This window comes from Oryzias latipes, chromosome 7 (genome assembly GCF_002234675.1).
Source record: "Oryzias latipes chromosome 7, ASM223467v1".
NCBI lineage: Eukaryota > Metazoa > Chordata > Actinopteri > Beloniformes > Adrianichthyidae > Oryzias > Oryzias latipes.
In genome coordinates this window covers 19,453,685-19,473,714 of record NC_019865.2, presented here as the reverse complement: position 1 = coordinate 19,473,714, position 20,030 = coordinate 19,453,685, and the positions used below count along the sequence as shown (strand labels likewise).

Sequence of the window (20,030 nt, the reverse complement as noted above, 5' to 3'; positions counted from 1 at the left end):
TGAACTAAAGAGGAGTTCAGAAAAGGTCAAACAGTGATTACATGTAGCTAAGCCAGTCCAGAAGGAACGTGATGAGAAACATGATAAAGTTAAAGGAAAACATTTGTTCTTGTTATCTTATTGGGATCATTAAACAGTGTTTCACAACTCTGACTCTGGACTTTCACCATCATCTGTATTTTACTTTTTTTTTTCTTTGCTTCAATGACTTGATTTAAACCACCATGTCCTTATTAAATTCCAGTGAAGATTGATGAAGAGGTGATGAGTGAAATTACAGGTCTGGAACTGAAACAACTGAAAAGACTGATTTTAGCATAAATGGAGGCAAACATGTTTTAACTCTGTCTAAATGTATTTTTACATGGTTCACATACCCTCCTCTGAGAGCTTGTTATCTTTGGTCTCCTGCTCCATCTGTTGACACCAGCCCTCCATGCGGCCTGTTTCTGCTTGAAGCAGTTTTAGAAACCAGTTTCCATCTCTGAGGCAAGTTGGCACAGTGGGCTGAGCGCCATCTTGCTGCGTGCTGCAGTTTCCAGAATCCAGGCTGGGGTCTGGGGGCGGCAGAGAGGAGGGGTCCAAAGCTGGATCCAGAGCCTCTGAGGATTTCCTAGTGGTAAGCGAGGAGCGTTTCAAGGGCTTCTGTTCCGTGGCTTTGTCCTGCCCGTTGGTTGCAGTGGTATTCACTGTCTGACAGTTGGTGCAGTTGGTGGTGTTGTTTTCGGTGGGTGTGGGGTCCTGCGGCTGAGGCTCAGTCTCTGTATTTTGTCTGGAGGCCATGCTGCTGTCCCGGCTGAGACTGAAGAAACACAAGTAAACACCAACTTCTGATTAATCTCAATAATCAATAAATAATACGCTTAATTTAGGTGCTCATTTAAGGCCATGATCTGACTTCATTTCAAAACCACAGACGACCTTTGCAGACTGTCTGCATCCATGCAGTAAACTTACGGCCTGCCGTTTTCCACTTGAACTCCAATTGACTGAAACTTCAGAGGTGCACACAGAAGCACAGGTTCTTCACTTTGTACAGGTAGAAGACAATCCACCTAAGATATCCCCAAAAGAAAAAAAGATTTCAGTCAAGTGCAACATGATAATGCATCACCATGCATTATGGACAAATCTTACTTGAACTCCAATGGAGGACAGTTTCCTCTTGGGTGCAGTTGGGGGCTGCTCTAAGGTTATACCAAAGCTCAGGGTGACATTTTGAGATTGAGTAGACGTGGAAGTGGTGGTTGTGGTTGAAACAGCGGGTGTAGTCGGGAGGTCGCGGGGGGCTGGAACAGGAGGTGCGGAGCCTGCAGCGGGGACTGGCACTGGTGGAAGCTTGGTCCCCTTAGCCAGGCTGCCTGTGTGCGTGCTACAGAGACTGTCGGAGGAGTTGCTGCGGCCTGAATGGCTGTTGGCCTCGCTGCCGTGGTCCTGCTGGTCAAGGTAAGTGTCTTGGGCCGACTCTGTACTGCTCTGCAATGTCACTGAGATGAGGGGCTTGGATGTGATGCGGGGCGGGACTGGTGGAGGAGCCCTCCTATTGCTTACTGCAGATAGAACAAGAAAATAGATAGGAAAACAAAAGATTAGAACTAGATGGTTATAGTCTATTCATCCTGTCCAAAAAATGCAAATGAATCTGATTTGCCAGCTGGTGGCTGTCACAAGACTAAAGGTTGAACCTTTACCACTATCAAACTAATAAACATGCACTTTGCCCTTGAAGTCGTCTTCATCAGTCTGTCCGGAGTTTTATCTTTTGTAAACATTACTAATGGTTGTGTAGCACTCATGTTATGTTTGGAGATCTTCCTTCACGGGCCTTTTACACTGAAACACTACTGTATTTAAATACAACCTCCTGACCTCAAAAGTATGGTTTTAATATCCCACAGACAATAAGGATGAGTTGAACAAATACAGTCATTCTGCAGATTTGATTAAGTTTAACTGGAGGAAAATTAGAGATGCTGATACTTTTCAAGTTTTGGAGATTTGACAATATTTTAAATTCACAAAGTGCTAGCCAGAAAAACATGAAGGTCAACAAATATTTAAATATTTATATAACGTATTACATGTTATTATGTCTATTGTTGTCGGTGTGGTGTCTGCTCTAACTCTTAAGAAAGTCTCAACGACCAAATACCGAAGACGTGGTTTCAAGTCTTTTTGTTGCAATTAGAATAATTTATTATGATGTTTTTTCCATTAATATTTTTAAGTTTTACACCTATTTAATGACAAAAATGCAATTACATGTTTTGACAAATTGCCAGCTAAAGGTTAAACTCGACTTTGATAAATATTTTATCCATATTGAAATATGGCAAAAGACATGCAAAAAGTCACTTGAGACTACCTTTTAGGTCATTCATAGTTTACTACAGTACCGAGTTTGATGCATTCCTTAGTTTACTATGCCCTATACCTTTTTTGTCCAAACAGAAACCCAGCACCCTGTAATTGTGAGGCTGCTATGCTTCCACCCTCAGGATGTGACGCAAACAACCAGTAAACTCGCATTAGATCCCATCAGCAAACATGACTGGAATTTGTGAATGCATTACTCTCATAGCTTTGGCCTGCAGCAACAAACTTGAATCATAAAAAATGACTTGTTAAGGACAAAAGTGAACATTTATTCCACCAGGATGAAGCTGTGCTTGAGGCCCTCTCAGTACAGAGGCATGTCATTCCCATTTTTAATTTATGCTGAATCTGAACTAATTCTTCTCTTGCTTTGTTGTAACAACAAGGCTGTGTTGTTTTATAAAAAACAGAGACAAAAGTTGCAAAGTTACAGTTAAAGTAAAAAAAATAAAGAATACTTTATGCACAAATGCAACTTCTACACAACTGTATAATTTGTGGGCAATAAAAAAAGGGCTTAATGTTGTTACAGATGTAGAGTCATGGTGATGAGACTTCAGATTATTCACAGTTCAGTGACAAGTGCATTTATTATTGTATTCTACAATGTGAACCCTGAGTATAGCTTTGTTTCACATTATTCAAAAGCTGCCCCTTGATTTTTGAACGTGAAGGGGCAAAAAAAGAAGAAAATCATCCAGCAAACATCATATCCTATGAGTATAAATAAATACTGGGTCATTTTAGGGATTATGTCCAAGTTTCAGGATCACAACCTGAATAACTTTATAAATCACTAGTTGGAAAATATAAAAGATATATATATATACAAAGACCAATGTATAATTGTGAAGTGTTTGGAGGTGTTTATGCCATTACAGAAACTTCTTTAGAGAATTGTTTTAGCTTGGTATGTCTAAGCACTGTCAAAGCAAAAAAGGCTTTTTTCCTCCTAGCGGTTGAGAGAACTCATCTCAGCAGAGGGTCAAACTCATTACTGTCAGCAACAAATAGAACTAAAAAGAAAAAAGTTATGGCGGCTCTAAATCACATTATGCTTCAATTATGTTAGCAGGTCTGTCTGAGAGCTATCAGATGAACATTAGTGGGTCTTCTGCAGAAGTCCACACCTCAGTGCTCCTGGTTAAGTACTTCCAGTAAAATAGTCTGTTGCTTTTGCTTCTTTGATTAGGTATAACTAAACAGAACAATATTCTATCTGTGCAAAACTTTAATCATCACCATTGGAAAGCACTTTTGTTCCCACTGTTCTTCATTGATTCCTAATATTAAATAATTTCTATTTTCACATCTAAATTTAACACATTTTTACATTTCCCTTCAGCAAAACTAGGATAAATTTAAGTTCCATCAGGATAGTCTTTTTTAGGATAAACAGATTGGTAATCTTCCTTCAATCACGTCTTCAAGAGTCAAGTCTTCATTATAACTATCTAACTCAGAGAAAATCTACATTTACAGCCCAGCATAGCAGCTACAATTAATACAATTTAGTGTTAAATACTGCATTTCCATGCTTCCTTTTCCCAGTAAACATTTAAATTGTCCATTACATTAAAATGTCCCTGCATGTATGCAGTCTGTGAATAATAAAAGAAGCCATGTCTATGAATAAAGTTGTCAGAGTTTCACTTTTGTATGCGCATGTCATGTCGCCATAATTCCTGTTATTGAATTCAACCCACTTTAAACAGTCAGCGTTTTAACTGGAGTGAGTTAAACTAATACAGAAGCAATGTAGTTATTTTATTTAAAAAAGAAACAAACATTTTTTTTACCTGAATGTTACATCTACTTTCAGTGCTTTTATGTGAGATAAATAGCTAAACTGCTTAACTTAAATTTTAATCTAGCTAATAAAAGGCACTTGACTGTAAACAAAACAACTATAAATGACATCAGCTATAGTTAAATAAAAAATTTAGACAAAGTATCATTGAATAGCATTGGATTCAACCTAAAGAACAAGCTTGAAAAAACATACAGGAGAAAAAACACACCAGGCCTTACAAAAAACAGATAGAATACCTTAATGCTGATCAGATTTCATAAAAAACCAGGATACAGGCCAAGAATGGGAGGAAAAGAAAAAGTGAAAGGTTGTAGTGTAGGCTATGTTAGCCAGTCCAACCACATACTGAAAGAAACGGCCTGTGGGAAACAGACTGACAGATTACACAGGCAGTCTTTGTTGAGTATCACTTCCGACGGGCTCACAAGGTGTTCCATTCAGCAAATACTATCTGTTTGCATATGCTGATAAACTGGAATAATAGGCTTCTAGGCCATTATTCTTTACAAAGAGATCTTAGACTTCATCCCAGTGTATGCGCTAAATGTTATTATTATTTCTGAATGAAATAGTCACTTCTAAAATTACAAATATCACAGAGCAAGGCAAAAAAAAAGTTTCATCTTAGAAATTCTGTGTGTTCCATTTGTTGTTTAACATCATGTATTATTATTAAAGTATAACATATAAATCACTTATCAGAAAAAAAAGTAATTTCCCATGTTAATGAACTTTGGAAAAATATGTAATTAATCTAATGCAATATTTGCTCTGTTTGCTACTTGATTTATGTATTTTTATGTGTGATAAAGAACATGGGACCTCCTGTGGTTCCTTGTCTGGCCTGTTGGATTGAAGCAGCAATCTGGATTAGAGGTTAATTAACTCGTCTAAAGACATCTGACAAGAATATCTAAGACTGAATGTGTAGGTTTTTAATATAGCATTGCTGGTAGAAATGCACTTTAAATCAAAAAAGAAGAAAAAACGAGAATCGAGGAAATGGTTTAATACAAGAAATTAATTAGTTTTCCTGTATTGCCAAGATGACAGATGTTAAAGGGATATGTAATTAGGTTGTCTGGAACTTATCTTACTTTAAAACCCAAAGATGACATCATCAATGAGTGCTGTGTGATGCAGAGGGGGTAATACTGAGGATGAGTCATAGTACATCCCTTGGTATTAGAGAAACTTGGTGTCTTGTGTAATGTAGCTCTGGATACCATCAACACGCCTCACCAAGACAACAAATCTTCAAACAAATGTGATGGCACAGAGGAAAACACATTCATCCACCATTTCAGCTAATTCTACCATTAGCTGTAGGAAGGAGGCAGCTAATGCTCCTGTAAGTGCATGTCTCTGAAGTTACAGTCTAATGGCTTGTACATCCTTTAAATGACAGGTGGTCATCAGTCAAATCCCATGCAAAGTATTCCGACGGTGAAGCACTACTACAGTGTAGGAAGGTAATAAATTATCGATTGTGTTTTCAAATGGTAGGTAGATACTGATTAAAGAGTACGCAATATGCAACAATGGATGTGAACTAGGGAGTCAATTGGAGGTATCCGCTGAGTTAACTATTTTAAAAGGAAAAACGCCTCGGAAAAGGCTAAACTTCACAGCAAACAGAAGTAAAAAAAAAAAAGTCAGTAATAAGTTGGTCATTCATATATAATAAAATAAGACGCAACAAGCAAATAATAAAAAAAATCTTACTAATAGTTAGATTGCAGTTAAATGTGATTCATAGCTTCCTTAGGCTCTCGAAACGCATCACTGTCACATGCTAATAATGGTCAAGGGAATATTTTACACAGCCGATATACGCTGATCTCAGCTAAACTAGAACGGGGAAATATTCGCTCCTTTAAAAAAGAAACCCAGCTTTTGCCAGTGCCCGTTCTTTGCTGTAACAATCGACCTAATAAACGAAGCTCTCCCGGCATCGTGGTGTCTGACTAGTGAACCCGGCTGCTGATACCTCCGCTCCTGCTGCTACTAGCTTCTGCTGCTAGCCGCTCACCGCAGCGTGCTATATAGGGGGCATTTAACGGTGTATGGCCCGAGGCATCGTGGGGTTGTTGTGGGCGATGCAACAAAGAGATAACATTTTTAGCATAATTACACTCCCTTCAACAGCAACAGCCTCAATTGTGTTTCACGGCTTCACCTGTCTCGCACAACTGATAATAGAAGTACACGTAATCGTATTTAACCCATTTTCTTCATCCTTATCCTACTCTAGCTAACTCAGTCAGTACCACTATTAGCTTAGGTTAGCTTACTGTTGCTAGCGTATCGAAGACAAGTGACAATCCAATTATTGACAACCAGCTACGAAAAAGGGAAGATAACCCTTACTGTGTCGTGAGCGGCTCGAAATTTCCTATGTTCCGTTCATTCACAAAACGTAAAAAGCTGTAGACAGAATAAGGTGTGCTGCCCTATGTGAAGAAAAGATTTGTAATACACGCCCTTGACGACGACGATTGTAGTCTACGTTCAGCGATTGGATGGCCCAGAAGCGCGAGTCAATCAAGGATGACGTTGATTGGTTGAAATTCCGGAATGACGCTATTCGTGGGTGTTAGGGTAGAGAAAATTGAGTTCATCATAATCTTTTGTCACTTTAACAATAGAACAAAACACAATTCACAATTTCATTTACACTATTATAACTATTATTTTAACTGCGACAACTAGTAAACATAAACATTTAAATATTACCACTACTACTATAAACCACTGTTTTTTCTTGCATAAAGTACAATTACAAAGATATAATAAAAAAATATGCATAAAAATGAAAAGGTTTTGACAAACATGATTTCCTTTTAAAATAAAAGACCCCCTGTATCACACAAAATCATTTCAATGCAGTAAATGTAGTGGTAAGTAGTCTAATGACAGCCGTGAAAAATATACACACAGTTTCATCCATGTTGGTGCAATTCATGAATCTAGAAAACTAATATTATTTATTAATATTATTACTTATTTATACTAATATAAAATGTTCACCTTTGGTTAACAAAAAATCCACAACACTTGATGGATTGTTGGAGCATTATGGGTACTGTAGTCAGGAGCCTGGCAGAGTGATCTGTACTGTGCTTCAACTGTTGAGTAAGTTTTACTTATCTTACTGTTTTGTTTTGCTTTATGTGCCATATAGTTAAAAAAATACACGACTTTTTAAACTGAAAAGAGGCTCTAGAACCATAGGTCAGAGACCCATGATCTAGATTTTAGTTTATTTTGAAGTTTGGGCCTGGTTGCTCTCAGTATTTCAATTTTTACATAATATTTCAAATTGCCCAAATTACAATGAATTGCTCTTTTTTCATCTATTGGTTGTCAAGGTGGTGCTGGGGAAATGTATTGTGCTTCACCAATACATAAAAAATACTGTATGTCCTCTGAAAATGGCTATAAAGCTTTGACAATATTAAATAAATTGTCAACTTGTATGAGCTTTACATTTTCTTTCCTTTCTTTCATTCTTTTCCTTGCCTGTCTGTGCAACTGTAAAGAGAAGAAAGTGAATAGAATTGATCTTTGATGTCAACATGTAATACATTGTTAGCTATAGTGCTAGATAACAGAGGAGTTTTCTTTTTAATAAACACACTGTAGATTTATAGACTATGGTCAATGCATAAAGCAGACACTGCATTCATGCTTTTTTAAAACATGAAAAAAAAAACATATTTGACATGCATTACTCTCTAACCTCTTTTCAAAATCCTGTTTAAGATAAAGATAAAGATCCTTTATTGATCCCAGCTTGTGAAATTGGGTTGTTGCAGCGTCAGCGTAAGGCTCAAAATACAAACATACAAACAATGGGTGACAACTGCGAACAGAACAATTAATCAGAAAGAAACATCAGTGAAAAACAGTTGGTCTGCATGACAGCTCTGGAGAAAAACCGACAGACCTTAAATGAGTTTATCTATTGCAAATGGATGACAGGTTATAGAGTCCAATGGAGTGAGGAAAGATCTCCTGTAGCGGTTGGTGTGACAGCGAAGCTGCCTTAGCCTGTTGGAGAAGGAGCTCTGCTGACCATCAAGAACAGGATGGAGAGGATTTATGGTTTTATTGTTAACAGTCCTGAATTTGGAGGTACTGGTGTGGATATCTTTTTTAGCCCTTAAGTTTATATGATTAAAATGTATTTTTTACTTGTATTTTAATTCTGCTGTATGACTTGTGTGTTGTACCTTGTTTTGACATTTAGACCTCAAATCTGTTAATAAGATTCTATTCTATTCTATAATGTGCTATTCCAGTTTTGTACAGTCAGTCCTGCTCAGAATTATTGTCATTCTTCAATTTTACTGTTGCAGTAAAATGTCTTTTTTTACTTTGAAAAGAAAACCCAACCCATTATGTTGAGTTTTTTTGTTTTTACAAAATGTTGCAGTGCCAGAGAGGAAGAAAAAACTTACCATTAGGTACAACCAGTGTGGGTTTATGTGCAGAACGTTTAAAGCCAGTCAGTAAGGCATCAAATCCTTTTTGGCAGTCAGTTTATTTGGAAATAACTCCAGAATTGCTACATCTTTAGATGCCATAAATACAGTGGCTAAAGATTTTGCTGTTACAGTTTCATTAAAAACAAAATTACTACCAGTGTTTTTATTCAAAAAGGAAGCAGAATTTCCCTGCAATGCAGTCTCTATGGCACCACCCCAGTCTGTAAACTCCCCTTGAATCACCTATGAACATATTTTATTATTGTTCATGTGCGGGTCAGTCTAGAAGTTCTTTCGTTTCAATAACCATGCTCAAAAAGAAAATATGTATACTTTGATATTTCACCAAAGGTTTATTGCCATTCTTTATTCTCCAATCTCCGGTACTCACGTGTGCTGGAGCTGTAGCTGTAGCTCCCAGCAGTGGGTGGTGGTGAATCTGAATCCACAGAAGCTGTATCTTCATCTTGAGAGCAGCCCGCCTGGATCGCCCTCAAGTAGCTGTGGCTGCGCGAGCGGAAGCACGTGGGAGCAGGCAGATCCAGAGCCTCCACCGCCTGTGATTCCCCTCCACAATAGGGCAATGAGTGGCCACAGCCCTGCCCACAAACCTGAAAAAACGTGTGTACACTCACACGCTGAGGACACAGGGCACACTGATAAAGATGCATTCACTATTGTTGTTATTTTTTATTTCATTTAAGAAAATGGGTTTTTGCCTTTTTTGTTTTATTGATCATGTCCTTATACATTTGTGTTGATTCAATGGTAGATGTGATTCAAGATCTTAATCCAGTTAAAGCAAAGCAAACAACATAAGGTTATTAAAACCAAGGTGTAAATAGTGTTTTATTACAAATATTTATCCTGCTTAATGCACTGTACATGGATGTTTCCATGTCCTGAGTGTTAACAACTAAGTAAGATATATTTTTTCAAATAATAAATAAAACATTTACAAGAAAACAAGGGACTTTATTTAATAGGAATGACCTAAGTGACAGCAATGACTGTCATGAACTCTGTCTCAGGTCCTCAGTTGCATCCCTTTTATAGTAAATTCCAGCCTATTCTCGCTTTTTTTTTTACCTGTTGCCTAAATACTCTTCTCTCTGTTACATGTTGTCAGTCTGTTGGTGGTTGCTCTCTGCTTGCCTGTACAACTAATGGTTTTTCTACCCATCTAGAAGTTTCTACTTCTGTGCTTCCCCTAACCTGCAGTACATCTGGATATGACAGCGTTCATCCGGTTAGATCCAAATGCAGGAAAGACAAAAAGTGGATCGTCTTGTTACATGACTTTTAAACTCTAAAAAATAGGTTTTCAGTTCATCAAGAGGCAAAGGAAAGACACTAAATCAATCTTTCTCTATTCTGGACATTTTTTGACATTGCACAAACATAAGATAGAATACAAAACTGATCAGCTTATTGTAACTGCAAATAAGACCCATTTATCCCCTGGGTTTGATAAACTTCACCTTTAACTTTTTCAACTTCAGTTTTAAAAGCACAATTGGATTTAATTAAACCATTTTTTTACAAACATAACTGCTTCTCCATTGAAATATGTCTGCATCAATGTGTAATAAATACAATATCAAACTAAATCTGAGTCTGAGCATGATGATTAAAATAAACAAGGACAAAAATTAAAAAATAAGGCCCCCCTCCCTGTACCTAGCCCCCCACTCCTTTCACACCTCCCACCCCCTAACTGATGGGGAAAGACAATGAGAAATAGGCTGAGCACGAAAACAAGATGTTGGTAACACTGATAATTGGAACCTCCCTCTCTGTGAACAGGCGCATTAGCAGCTAAATGCAGCATCACAGGCGGGGACCGCTCCACCACAGCTAAGTGGTGATGCAGTTTCCCATCCAGAGCCGCAGTGGCTGAACAGCAGCCGACCCAGAGGGAGAGGTTCCAGCTGAGGAAGCACTGGAAATAAAAAATGAAAATGAAAATGAAAAAGTAAACATATTGATGAAAACAATAAAACATTGAAATAAGGTAAATTAAAATAATGCTTTAAAAATCTAGTTTAAGTTCATAAAACAAGATAAAATGGATAAATAAAGAAATACATATAAATAAATAACTAACTAAATAAATAAAAGTAGTAAAAAATTAGCTAAAAGCCAGGTTAAAAAGATGGGTCTTTAGTCTTTTCTTAAATGCATGAATGCTCTCTGCGGCTCTCAGGACCTCTGGCAGACTGTTCTATAAACGGGGGCCATAGTGCTGAAACGCAGCCCCTCCATAGGTTTGATACATGGTTTATTCTCATTTGACCTGTTAAAACTTACATCAGGTTAACTTGTATTTTAAAAGTAAACCAATTTCATGTATATCTGAGTGCTCCCAGAGAGATTCTGACGCCGCAAAATACAAGTTAAATAGGCCTATGTATTTCTGGTTTAATACTCTACTCTTCCTATTCATTCTTTTACATGTAGGAGTGTGAAATTGTAAATGTGTCAAGCAAAACAACAATGCAAACTACAGTAGTAGCAGCACTTTTGGTCAGATCCGACATACCTGAGTGCCCAAGCCTCTGCTCAGGGTGCCTGGGCATTGGCTGAAGTCATTGTTCCTGCGGCGTAGAGGTGCCTCCACAGGGCTCACCAAGCAATCTAAGTTATCAAGGCTCCGGTTGGTGGACAGCTCCTTGAGAGACGGCAGCGAGCTGTGGAAATGAATTTCACAGTTAGCCTCCTGGGAGTCGAATGGAGCTACAAAAGAAGGTTGTGTTTAAATGATGATACTCAGAAGACACTTTAAATCACATTGTAAAAAGAAAAATCTCCTGAAAATCTGTTGAAAATTTAAATACTGCTGAGGTGAGTGTGTTGGTGTTGAAAAATAGCAGTGCAGAGGAAAGAACGATTTATGAGCAGAAGTGTTTGATGGGATTTTATAAATGTTCTTTTGAGTTAATTTTAGAAATCTATTTCCTCTGTTCCGCCTTGTCATGTTTGGCGTTTGTGAAAATGTGAGTGCACAAAGCAGTGGGATGTGCTTGAGTGATTTTCAAGGATAATTTGCATCTTGTGACATTGGGGCTTCAGGAAGCAGGCTAAGAGAAGAGGACAAACATCTGACAGAGTACCCACGAGGTTAGAGATGACACTGAAGACTGAGAGGAAAATTGCTGGAGAGGTTTGGGGGAAAAACGGTGGTGGGTGGGAGTGATAGGGCTGGTGAGGATGGAGGGAGGGCCACACTCCCTGCCTGTGGATCACACTGACCTCAGATGCTGCATAGAGCATGCACTCTGCAGAGGAGACCACAGAAAATCCTCCCGCATGAGAGCGTAGCGGCAAGGCCTGTTCGTGTAGATGTAGGAGTAAAACACATTGCAAAAGATCACCTCCTATTGCTTTTGCAGCAAATAAACCTGATGCTATGTGCCGGTTCTCATCCTCTACCACTGAGCTGCAAAAAACCTGTGAGCTTGTTCTCACATAGGCCTGCTTCAGAAAAATGTATGATGGGTTGCTGCCACCTGCTGACCGCCTGAATAAATGCATAAATGATGCATTTTCACATGATTATTCTGTGGTGGACTGTTTTTTAGGAAAGCAAATGAAACAAAGTCAGTGTATGATAATCACATTTTTTAATGGAGTAAGGCTCACCTGCGCGGAGGCAATGGCGGCTGCTGCTCGCTCAGAGATTGCTGTGTGGCCTTCAGGTAGCTCTGCCGACGAGCTGCAGATTTGGGCGAAGGCTTGGGGCTTCCTTCTGAGTCCTCACTGTCTTCTAGGTCTCCCATTGCTTTCACGTAGCTGCCACTGCGCATTCTTCTGCAAGGGATCTCAGGTCCCTTGTTTTGACCACAGGTTAAAGTTCCAGTCCAGTCATCCAGGGGGACCTGAATCATAAAAACACAAAGATTAACTTAGGATTTTGCCGCTCAAATTTTGCACAGTCAACACTTCACATAAAAGAATGCTCATTTTGTGTCTGAATACGATCACTAAGACATGTGCAGGATCGTTACTGTCCTAAGAAATATTACAATGATAAAGTTTTTGTACCAAAGTAAATACAATTCAAATTAGAAAACAAAACAATTTTCAAAAAGTCATCAGGAAAATCAATTAGAGAAAAGATTTGATGATAACATACCTGGAGGAACTTTTGTGCCAAGTCTTGATGGCTGGACTTTGATTTGAGCAGAGTCCTGTTGACTGTGGCCGAGCCCTTCTGCAAAACTTGCTTTGCCTGACTGAAGGTAAGAGTGGACCAAGAGCCCCTCTTCATCGCTGTATCATCCCTGCTTTCTCTTGGTTTTGGCTCCTCTTCCTTGGATCCGAACTGCATTGCTGGACATGCCAGAAATTTGAGGTCACTGCTGCTTTTTGAGGTCTTGAGAGAATGTGCAGAAATAGTGTTATAGCCCTGTGGGATGTGTCTGGTGTGGGCCTGGCTGTCTGACACCGCTCTGCCAAGAGTCATCATAGTCAGCGGGTTGCGGTAACCTACAGCAATAGGGCCAGCTTTGGGACTGTCATTATCCAAGGCATCATCTGAGCTCCACAGGCCAAGGGTGCTTGGTCTAGGTCTCTGTTTGGGACCCTCGGTTTTAGCTCTGTCTTTGCTTTTGCTCCTGCGGCTTGGTCTACCACCGTCCTCACCCCCTCCTGCTGTTTCTCCTCCAGCAGAACGCCCGATTGTGCCACCTTTTATCCCAGAATTCTCCAAGGAATGTGACTTGGCAAATAGTTTCTGCACAGAGTGCATGAGATGTCGTATACGTCCTGGACTCTCACTTCGTTGCTTGGACACACGTCCTCTGTGGAACTGCAACGTACTGAAGCCGTCGCGCTGCAGAGGCAGGTGCCTTTCAAGCTGATCCAAGAGATTGGAAGGTAACCGGTTCATCTTGGCTACTGCTGCAGAAGAGATAGTGGCTGATCCAGATGTGATCATGGGGGCACCAGTCAAACCCAAACCCAAGCCCATACCCATTGACAAGGAAGTGGATAGTGGCCCCGTTCTACTGCCCTGTCCAGGTACGCCACCAGCCATGCAGCCACGGGAGCATTCAAGCTGGTCATTTTGGGGTGTAAAATGCAGACGAGGGAAGGTGCTGCTGCTGGACATCTGATTAAAGGGCAGCAGGCAGTCCTGGGTCAAGGAGGTGGGGCTGGTAGGCTGGCACTGGTAGAGATGGGGATCCAGAGTGGGATAATGGTTTATGGTCGGGCTCAACAAAAAGGAGCTGTGTGGGTCAGAATTCAAAGGACACAGAGGTTTCTGTGTGCATCCTGCTGGCTCACAGGAGTCAGACAGGTGGCGACTACGGCTGGCTCCTAACCCTTTCATGATGGCCAAAAAACTGTCTTCAGAACATCATCGGCTGTTAATACAGGTCTTCTGACCCCAAAGGGTTGTCCTGTGATGGGAGACAAAAAGAACTCATTTTAGACCAACGATAATTCCTATTGCTTTCATACTTCTTTTAAAAATATTCAGTGTTAGTTTATTAATTTTATTTTTGCTCTATTCAACAGGCTCCATGCTATGAGCTGTTTTGGCAGAAAAGACAGCAGAGCAGGGAAAAACCTTTGTGGAGCGCCAGAACCTCAAACACAAAGTGTGATGTTTCCTCAAAAAAACACCAGGTGGAGCAGCTAGACAAAATAGCGCTGCAGGAAGCACATTTACAGTCATGGCAGTCTGTTAAAATAAAAGGTCATCATTCTTAATTGTACAATACAATGCAGGAGGAATAACAGGACTATTTACAGTAAGCCTAAATTAAATGACCTTATTTCCAGAAACCTTTAAAACTGTGATTTGTAACCAGATGCTGCTTTTATAGTCTGGTAAAAAGAAATCCTAAGCAGAATATTTTTAATAGCAATGATCAGAGAAACTATTCGACACCCAGCTCTTATTGGGATATTTGCATCCTTTTTTTAATATATAAAGCCAACTTACTAATGCTTCCAGCCACACAGCAGTGTCTAATGTGTACTGGATTTAAAAATAGGTATTCCTACTTTTGAAAATTGCTCAAAATAATTTGCTTTCTAATATTTGTAGTGTTCCAGCTACTTTCAAAGCTGATTAAGCCTTTAGAGCAAAAGTAGAAGAACTTTGGTGTCCAAGAAGCAGAAATTAATGTACTATGCAAACAATCTTAAAAGAATGTGATTATTTCTTGACAGAGCACCATGTATTACCATCTTCCTACAACATTTTGAATGAACCCATGCCTCTTTCATCTTTTTCTGTCTGCTCTGATTGGCTGACTGGTTGGTCAAAGATAGGGTGGGTAGGGCGTCATTTTTTCATGTAAAAGCAATGATTGATTTGGATGATTGGTCTCCTATTAAAAGAAAAATTAAAACAAATTCATATTGAAGAGTTTCAAAGGTATAATTTATTCAGCATTACGGTGTTTTAAACATAGTTTCAATCATAACACATCAATGGTGCCACTTGTTCAGTTAGGCCCTTTTAAGGCTCGTATAGGTTTTAACCCCTTCATGCCGGAATTTATTTTCACTTTCATTAAAATATTTTCAATGTTTTTGCCTTTCAATGTGGTGCTAAATTAAATGGAATCCTGGATTACATTCATTGCAAGTTAGTGACATACAGCATAAAGGGGCTAAAGCACTTATTTAAAATTTCAAGCTTTGTCAATACAATGTTGGCTTTAAATTTGGAAGTGCAAGGTTGGATGGATGAAAAATAGCTAAAAATAAAATGTTACATTTAAGTGACTACAGGCTCATACCTTAATGTGTTAAAATTCTTAGTCTTTAAAGTTTGCCTCCTAGAAGCATACATTTGCTTGCTTTACCTTTCACATTACATGGTTATGTCCCTAGGAAATAGCTGAATCGCTTGAGGTCTGTGTTGATACGGTAACATAAAAGGCAGGTTTAATGGGCTTGATTTGTAGTAAATACCAAAATCAGTCAACTAATAAAATGTTTTTATTGTGATTTATGTTTCAGTGTAGACATTTCTCCTTCTCTCTGCCATATTCCTCACAGGAGAACTCTTTTGTGACTCATACATGTAAATGAGTCTTATATTTAAGAACCACTATTTGTTGGAGGGCAGGAAGTGGGGCCTCATTTTCACAAGTCTTTTTTGGTTCTTTGCCATTCTTTGAAATCTACTTACTGTGGAGTGAATTGTGATTCCTTCGACTCAAACTATGAGGCTCGATAAATCTCCCCTAATGCTTACTCACTGAAGAATTCGGAGGCCGAGGGAACTATTTATAGCTGTACTTCAGTCTCTTCCACTGTATTCTTTGAACAAGTAGAAAAAGAGAATTCAATCTAAAATAAAACTGTCGCTATAATGTCCATATCAGCCCCTTAAACCAGCAGCAAGCTGACAGCAGATGACAGCTCTAATGTATAGATTCTATGTAACACTAAATCTAACATAGCCTACTGGTCAGTGAAATAACTTAAGATTGTCAGTGCAAGTGTTATAATTATTTTTTATTGAAGAGTTCGGTTGGTTTTGTCATTAACTGTGCTGTATCTGTGTCATAAATACAGAGATGGTGGCCCATTGAAGAGCCTCAGCAATTCATCTGCAATATGACGCAAGCAGAGAAGCAGAACGAGAATACAAAGCGGAGGTATGTCAGGCTCTCTTATTCCCCCAGCATGGGTTCACTTTACTTAAAGCTGACTTTGAACAGTCATGTTGCATCAAGGTTATGAAAGTCAGTTTATACAGCAGAATATCCATGTTGCATTAAAATCCCTTGGAACAGAGGCTGTCTGTTTCAGAGTGGAGTGACTCACCGATCAGTCAATGGTAAGAGTCCTGTCCGAAGGCAAGCATGAAATCTTGCCTGCAAGCTAAACACAGAATGCAACCTGCACACATTTAAAAAACTGCTGTTTTGGGTCACTGCTTCTCACACGCCTCTGACCTCCCATACACTCTCCACCATGCATTCGCAGCCACTCATCTGAGTCAGTGGTGCTGGACGAGCACCACTCTGTGCTGACAAATCCACCAGCTTTACAACCGTGCAGCTCGTTGCAATTCATCTGCCCCAGCTGACTGCATAGGCCCGGGTGTTCACATCCTGTAGGCGCCACTGCTGACAAACTGAAACACTCCTACACAACGATACGCCAACACACACTGGCAAAGGCATAGATGTGCTAAATTGCCCACACGCACACCCATCCATGGCATGAATGAAAATCTAACATGCGCTGAGCATCACTAGAGCAGCATGAGAAAGAAAAGCTGTTCTCAGTGTGTGTCATTCTGTCATATTTAGTGTCTGAGTCATTGATGATCTGTCAAGGCTAAGATTCATTTATTAGCTAATGTGCTAATAAATGAATGTAAAATATCCTTGCGCAGCAAATACGGAAAGTGGTTGATTTTCATAAAAAAATCAAAAAGTAAATACTCAGGGAGTCAATAAAATAAGCTTTAAATATGTTCAGAAAATGTGCTCATGTACAGGCTGACTTCAAAAAGAAAGTTATTCATCTTTATTCCTCAAACTTTAAATAATTATAGCTAAATCAAGTGAAAGAAATATAATATTTCCTCTGCACTGCAGTATATGGTTACAGAAATAATCTGCATCTTTGATTCACTGTAGACTTTTTGAGATGTACTGTAAAATCTGTTTCCTTGTGATTAGAAGTTGTTTATCCTAGTCATGATTTAAGATAAAAGCCAATTCAAAAAATGTAAATATAGATGGAACTGCATTTCCCAGCATGCAGAATGAATTGCTGTTTGTCTTTGTGCTGCTTGGGGCAATCAAAGCATGACACTGACATATTATCACCTCCAAAGTTGTTAGCAAACAGCTTTCTGTTTGCACATCCTGCAGTTAGCTGTGCCATTGGCCACTAAACAAATGTAAGGGCAATATTTTCTCTCCTTTGAGCATTATTTATTGTCACAAAAAAAGCTCCAGAGGGAAATATCTGGCCCTTTAGCTGTTAAATATTCCACAATATTCACCAGCTGCTCCCTCAATGTGTCAGTTTGGTGCTGAGCAATAAATGCACAGCAGTTTTTAAAAACATGTCCGTTTTCCTTTTTTCACTGGAAACAGCTGCCTGCTGAAGCTGAAAACTGCATTATGAGCATGGAGGGGGGCCCAAAGGGGGGGGGGGACTGGGACAATCTGTGATGGCTCTCTGTGGCTTCATTACAACAAATGGCTCTTTTGCACTACACATAATCTTAAATGTTGAGTTAATAGTTCATGCAGTATATTTACCTCCAAAGCAGAACCACTTGGCCCTTTATACTTCAACTTGCAGGACAAGGGTGTTAACACAATAAAAAAAAGTACATTAGAGATCCTATTTCTATCTTCTTGCTGTGCACTTCTCATAACACACAATTTCACAAGCAGAAAACACAGAACTAAAATGCACAATTTATGCCTGTTCAAGGGGTGTACACATTTGTATTGAGCTGTAATTGTGACTCCATCCAGAACTTTGTGCTGCTTCTGATTTGTTTTACTTTGGTGTTGCGTTCAATGGCTGTTCTGAGGCAAAGAGAGTCCTATAAAAGACATGGGGAGGACTGGATTAATCTAGAAAATTCCAATCTGATCTTTAATCTTCTCCATTATGATATTGTGTAGTCCCTAAACTATATGTTTCTTGTCTTCTGCCAGATGTTTCAGTGTTCTTGGATTTATTTGTCTCTTTCCTGTTGCCTTATTGTTGCCTTTACTAATAGATTTCTTTTGTTTAAATAGATGTTTTATGATTCCTTTGAGAATGTTATTGTGTGTGCTTGTGTTGCCCAGCATTGGACTGGCAAGTCATCCAAGGTGCGTGTTGGCTGGGATTGGCTCCAACAATCCTGTGATCCTAGAAGGGATTAGGTGGGTTCACTGCAAAAAGTGAATCTTGGGAAAGTAAAAAGACTCTAGTTTCAAGAAAAAATGTAAGAAAAATAATCTTATCAGAGAAGTTTTTCAATAGCAAAATAATTCAATTATTTTTCTAAAAAAAATAACTTTTGTTAAGAAAATTTTTCCTATCCTACTAGCAGATTTTTTTTCTTATTTAAAGAAACTGTTCTGATTTTTAAGAATTTGTAACCTATTTCTAGGAGGCTATTTTTGTAGTGTCTAGAAAATTGATGGATTGATGGAATTTGTCTATCCCAATCCTGTGTTCTTGTTATTGGAGTCATTCCTAAATCTATTTAGTTCTGATACTCTGGTGTTTTTTTTCCTCTGGTGTTTGTTTGCTCAGTGCCACAATGGTAAGCTTATCTTTTTTTGTTCTATAACAAATGTTCCAGGGACTTGAGTTTGTCTGTCTTCATCATGTTCAATGCTGAGCTACAGTCACACTGCCCTCTGCGATGACGTTCAAGCGGCCACTTCCAATGAAAATTCTATGTCAATACGCTTAAAGTCATTCATATGTCAGAGCTGGGAGAGAAAAAAACTGGAGCAAAATTTGTGAGTCTTTTCCAACTGTAGGTGGTGGACATGTGTTAGTAAACAGCAGCAGAGGAAGAAGCCCCTCCCTGTTTGTCCAGTGTGATGCCATGTGCAAAATGTGCATTCATGAACCCGGGTTAAGCACGTTTCTGCTGGTGGCTTGGGTCTTTTGTTCCAGTGTTTTTTGCTTTTGTCTGCCTCTGATCTCTCAGACCTCACATGGTCACATCAAATGGCCGCTTTACATAGTCTGGTAATGCTGGAAGTCTCTCCCTAATCTTCCATTTTACGTTTTTTTTTTTTTTTTTTATGACTATCACCTTTTGCTTTATTTGTGTGGGAATTACACTGACAAACCATTCAATCTAATCTGTAGGTCCCTTCTATAGATCACTGGCATTCAATTAGGATTATCTGGCTTTACTGTTATTATCTGGACTGACTTGGATTGTCATTATCAAAGCTCTGAAATAAATCTCTGATGTGTTTTTTTTTTTTTTTTTACTTTTTGTCGCCCTTTGATACAACATCTGTGTAAGATGGTTATAATTGCAAATTAACTAAATTAATTGAAATAAAAGCGTATTCAATTACTCCTAACATCTAACATTCTTTAAACTCCAACTGGTCATGCAACATCAAATAAATACATTTCTACTGTATGTAACAATACAGTCATGACTCACACCTCGTACACTGGCCGGTTTACTGCCCTTGCACTGACTTTTTATTCAGACAGGGGGACCTCTGTCAGTGAAGCAGCCCACTCATATTTATTAAAGTAAAACTGTCTTATTATTATGAGTGGATGCTGTATGCATGTGGGTTGTTTCCTGTGAAAAGTTGCACTCAGATGTAATCATATTAGAGTTAAGTCATTGCCAGGTGACAAAACAATAAACAATAACA

The 20,030-nt window shown here is 38.9% G+C and overlaps 1 protein-coding gene across 5 annotated transcripts in view; it reads right to left on the bottom strand.

The window, feature by feature from the left end:
* LOC101163007 (disks large-associated protein 4) overlaps positions 1 to 20,030 on the bottom strand; it is a 94,102-nt gene that overhangs the window by 5,459 nt on the left and 68,613 nt on the right. For 3 of the 5 annotated variants that reach the window (XR_002290565.2, XM_020704791.2, XM_020704792.2), the window contains 8 exons: positions 12,815 to 14,084; positions 12,322 to 12,557; positions 11,932 to 12,009; positions 11,222 to 11,369; positions 9,071 to 9,317; positions 1,138 to 1,550; positions 958 to 1,055; positions 378 to 802 (listed from right to left, as the gene is read on the bottom strand). Coding sequence is in view for 4 of the 5 variants with exons in the window: in XM_020704791.2 (XP_020560450.1) it covers positions 378 to 802; positions 958 to 1,055; positions 1,138 to 1,550; positions 9,071 to 9,317; positions 11,222 to 11,369; positions 11,932 to 12,009; positions 12,322 to 12,557; positions 12,815 to 14,014 (2,845 nt within the window). In the remaining variant the exon portion in view is untranslated. The remainder of the gene's footprint in view (positions 1 to 377; positions 803 to 957; positions 1,056 to 1,137; positions 1,551 to 9,070; positions 9,318 to 11,221; positions 11,370 to 11,931; positions 12,010 to 12,321; positions 12,558 to 12,814; positions 14,085 to 20,030) is intronic. The other 2 variants (XM_011477406.3, XM_011477408.3) reach the window with 2 other exon arrangements.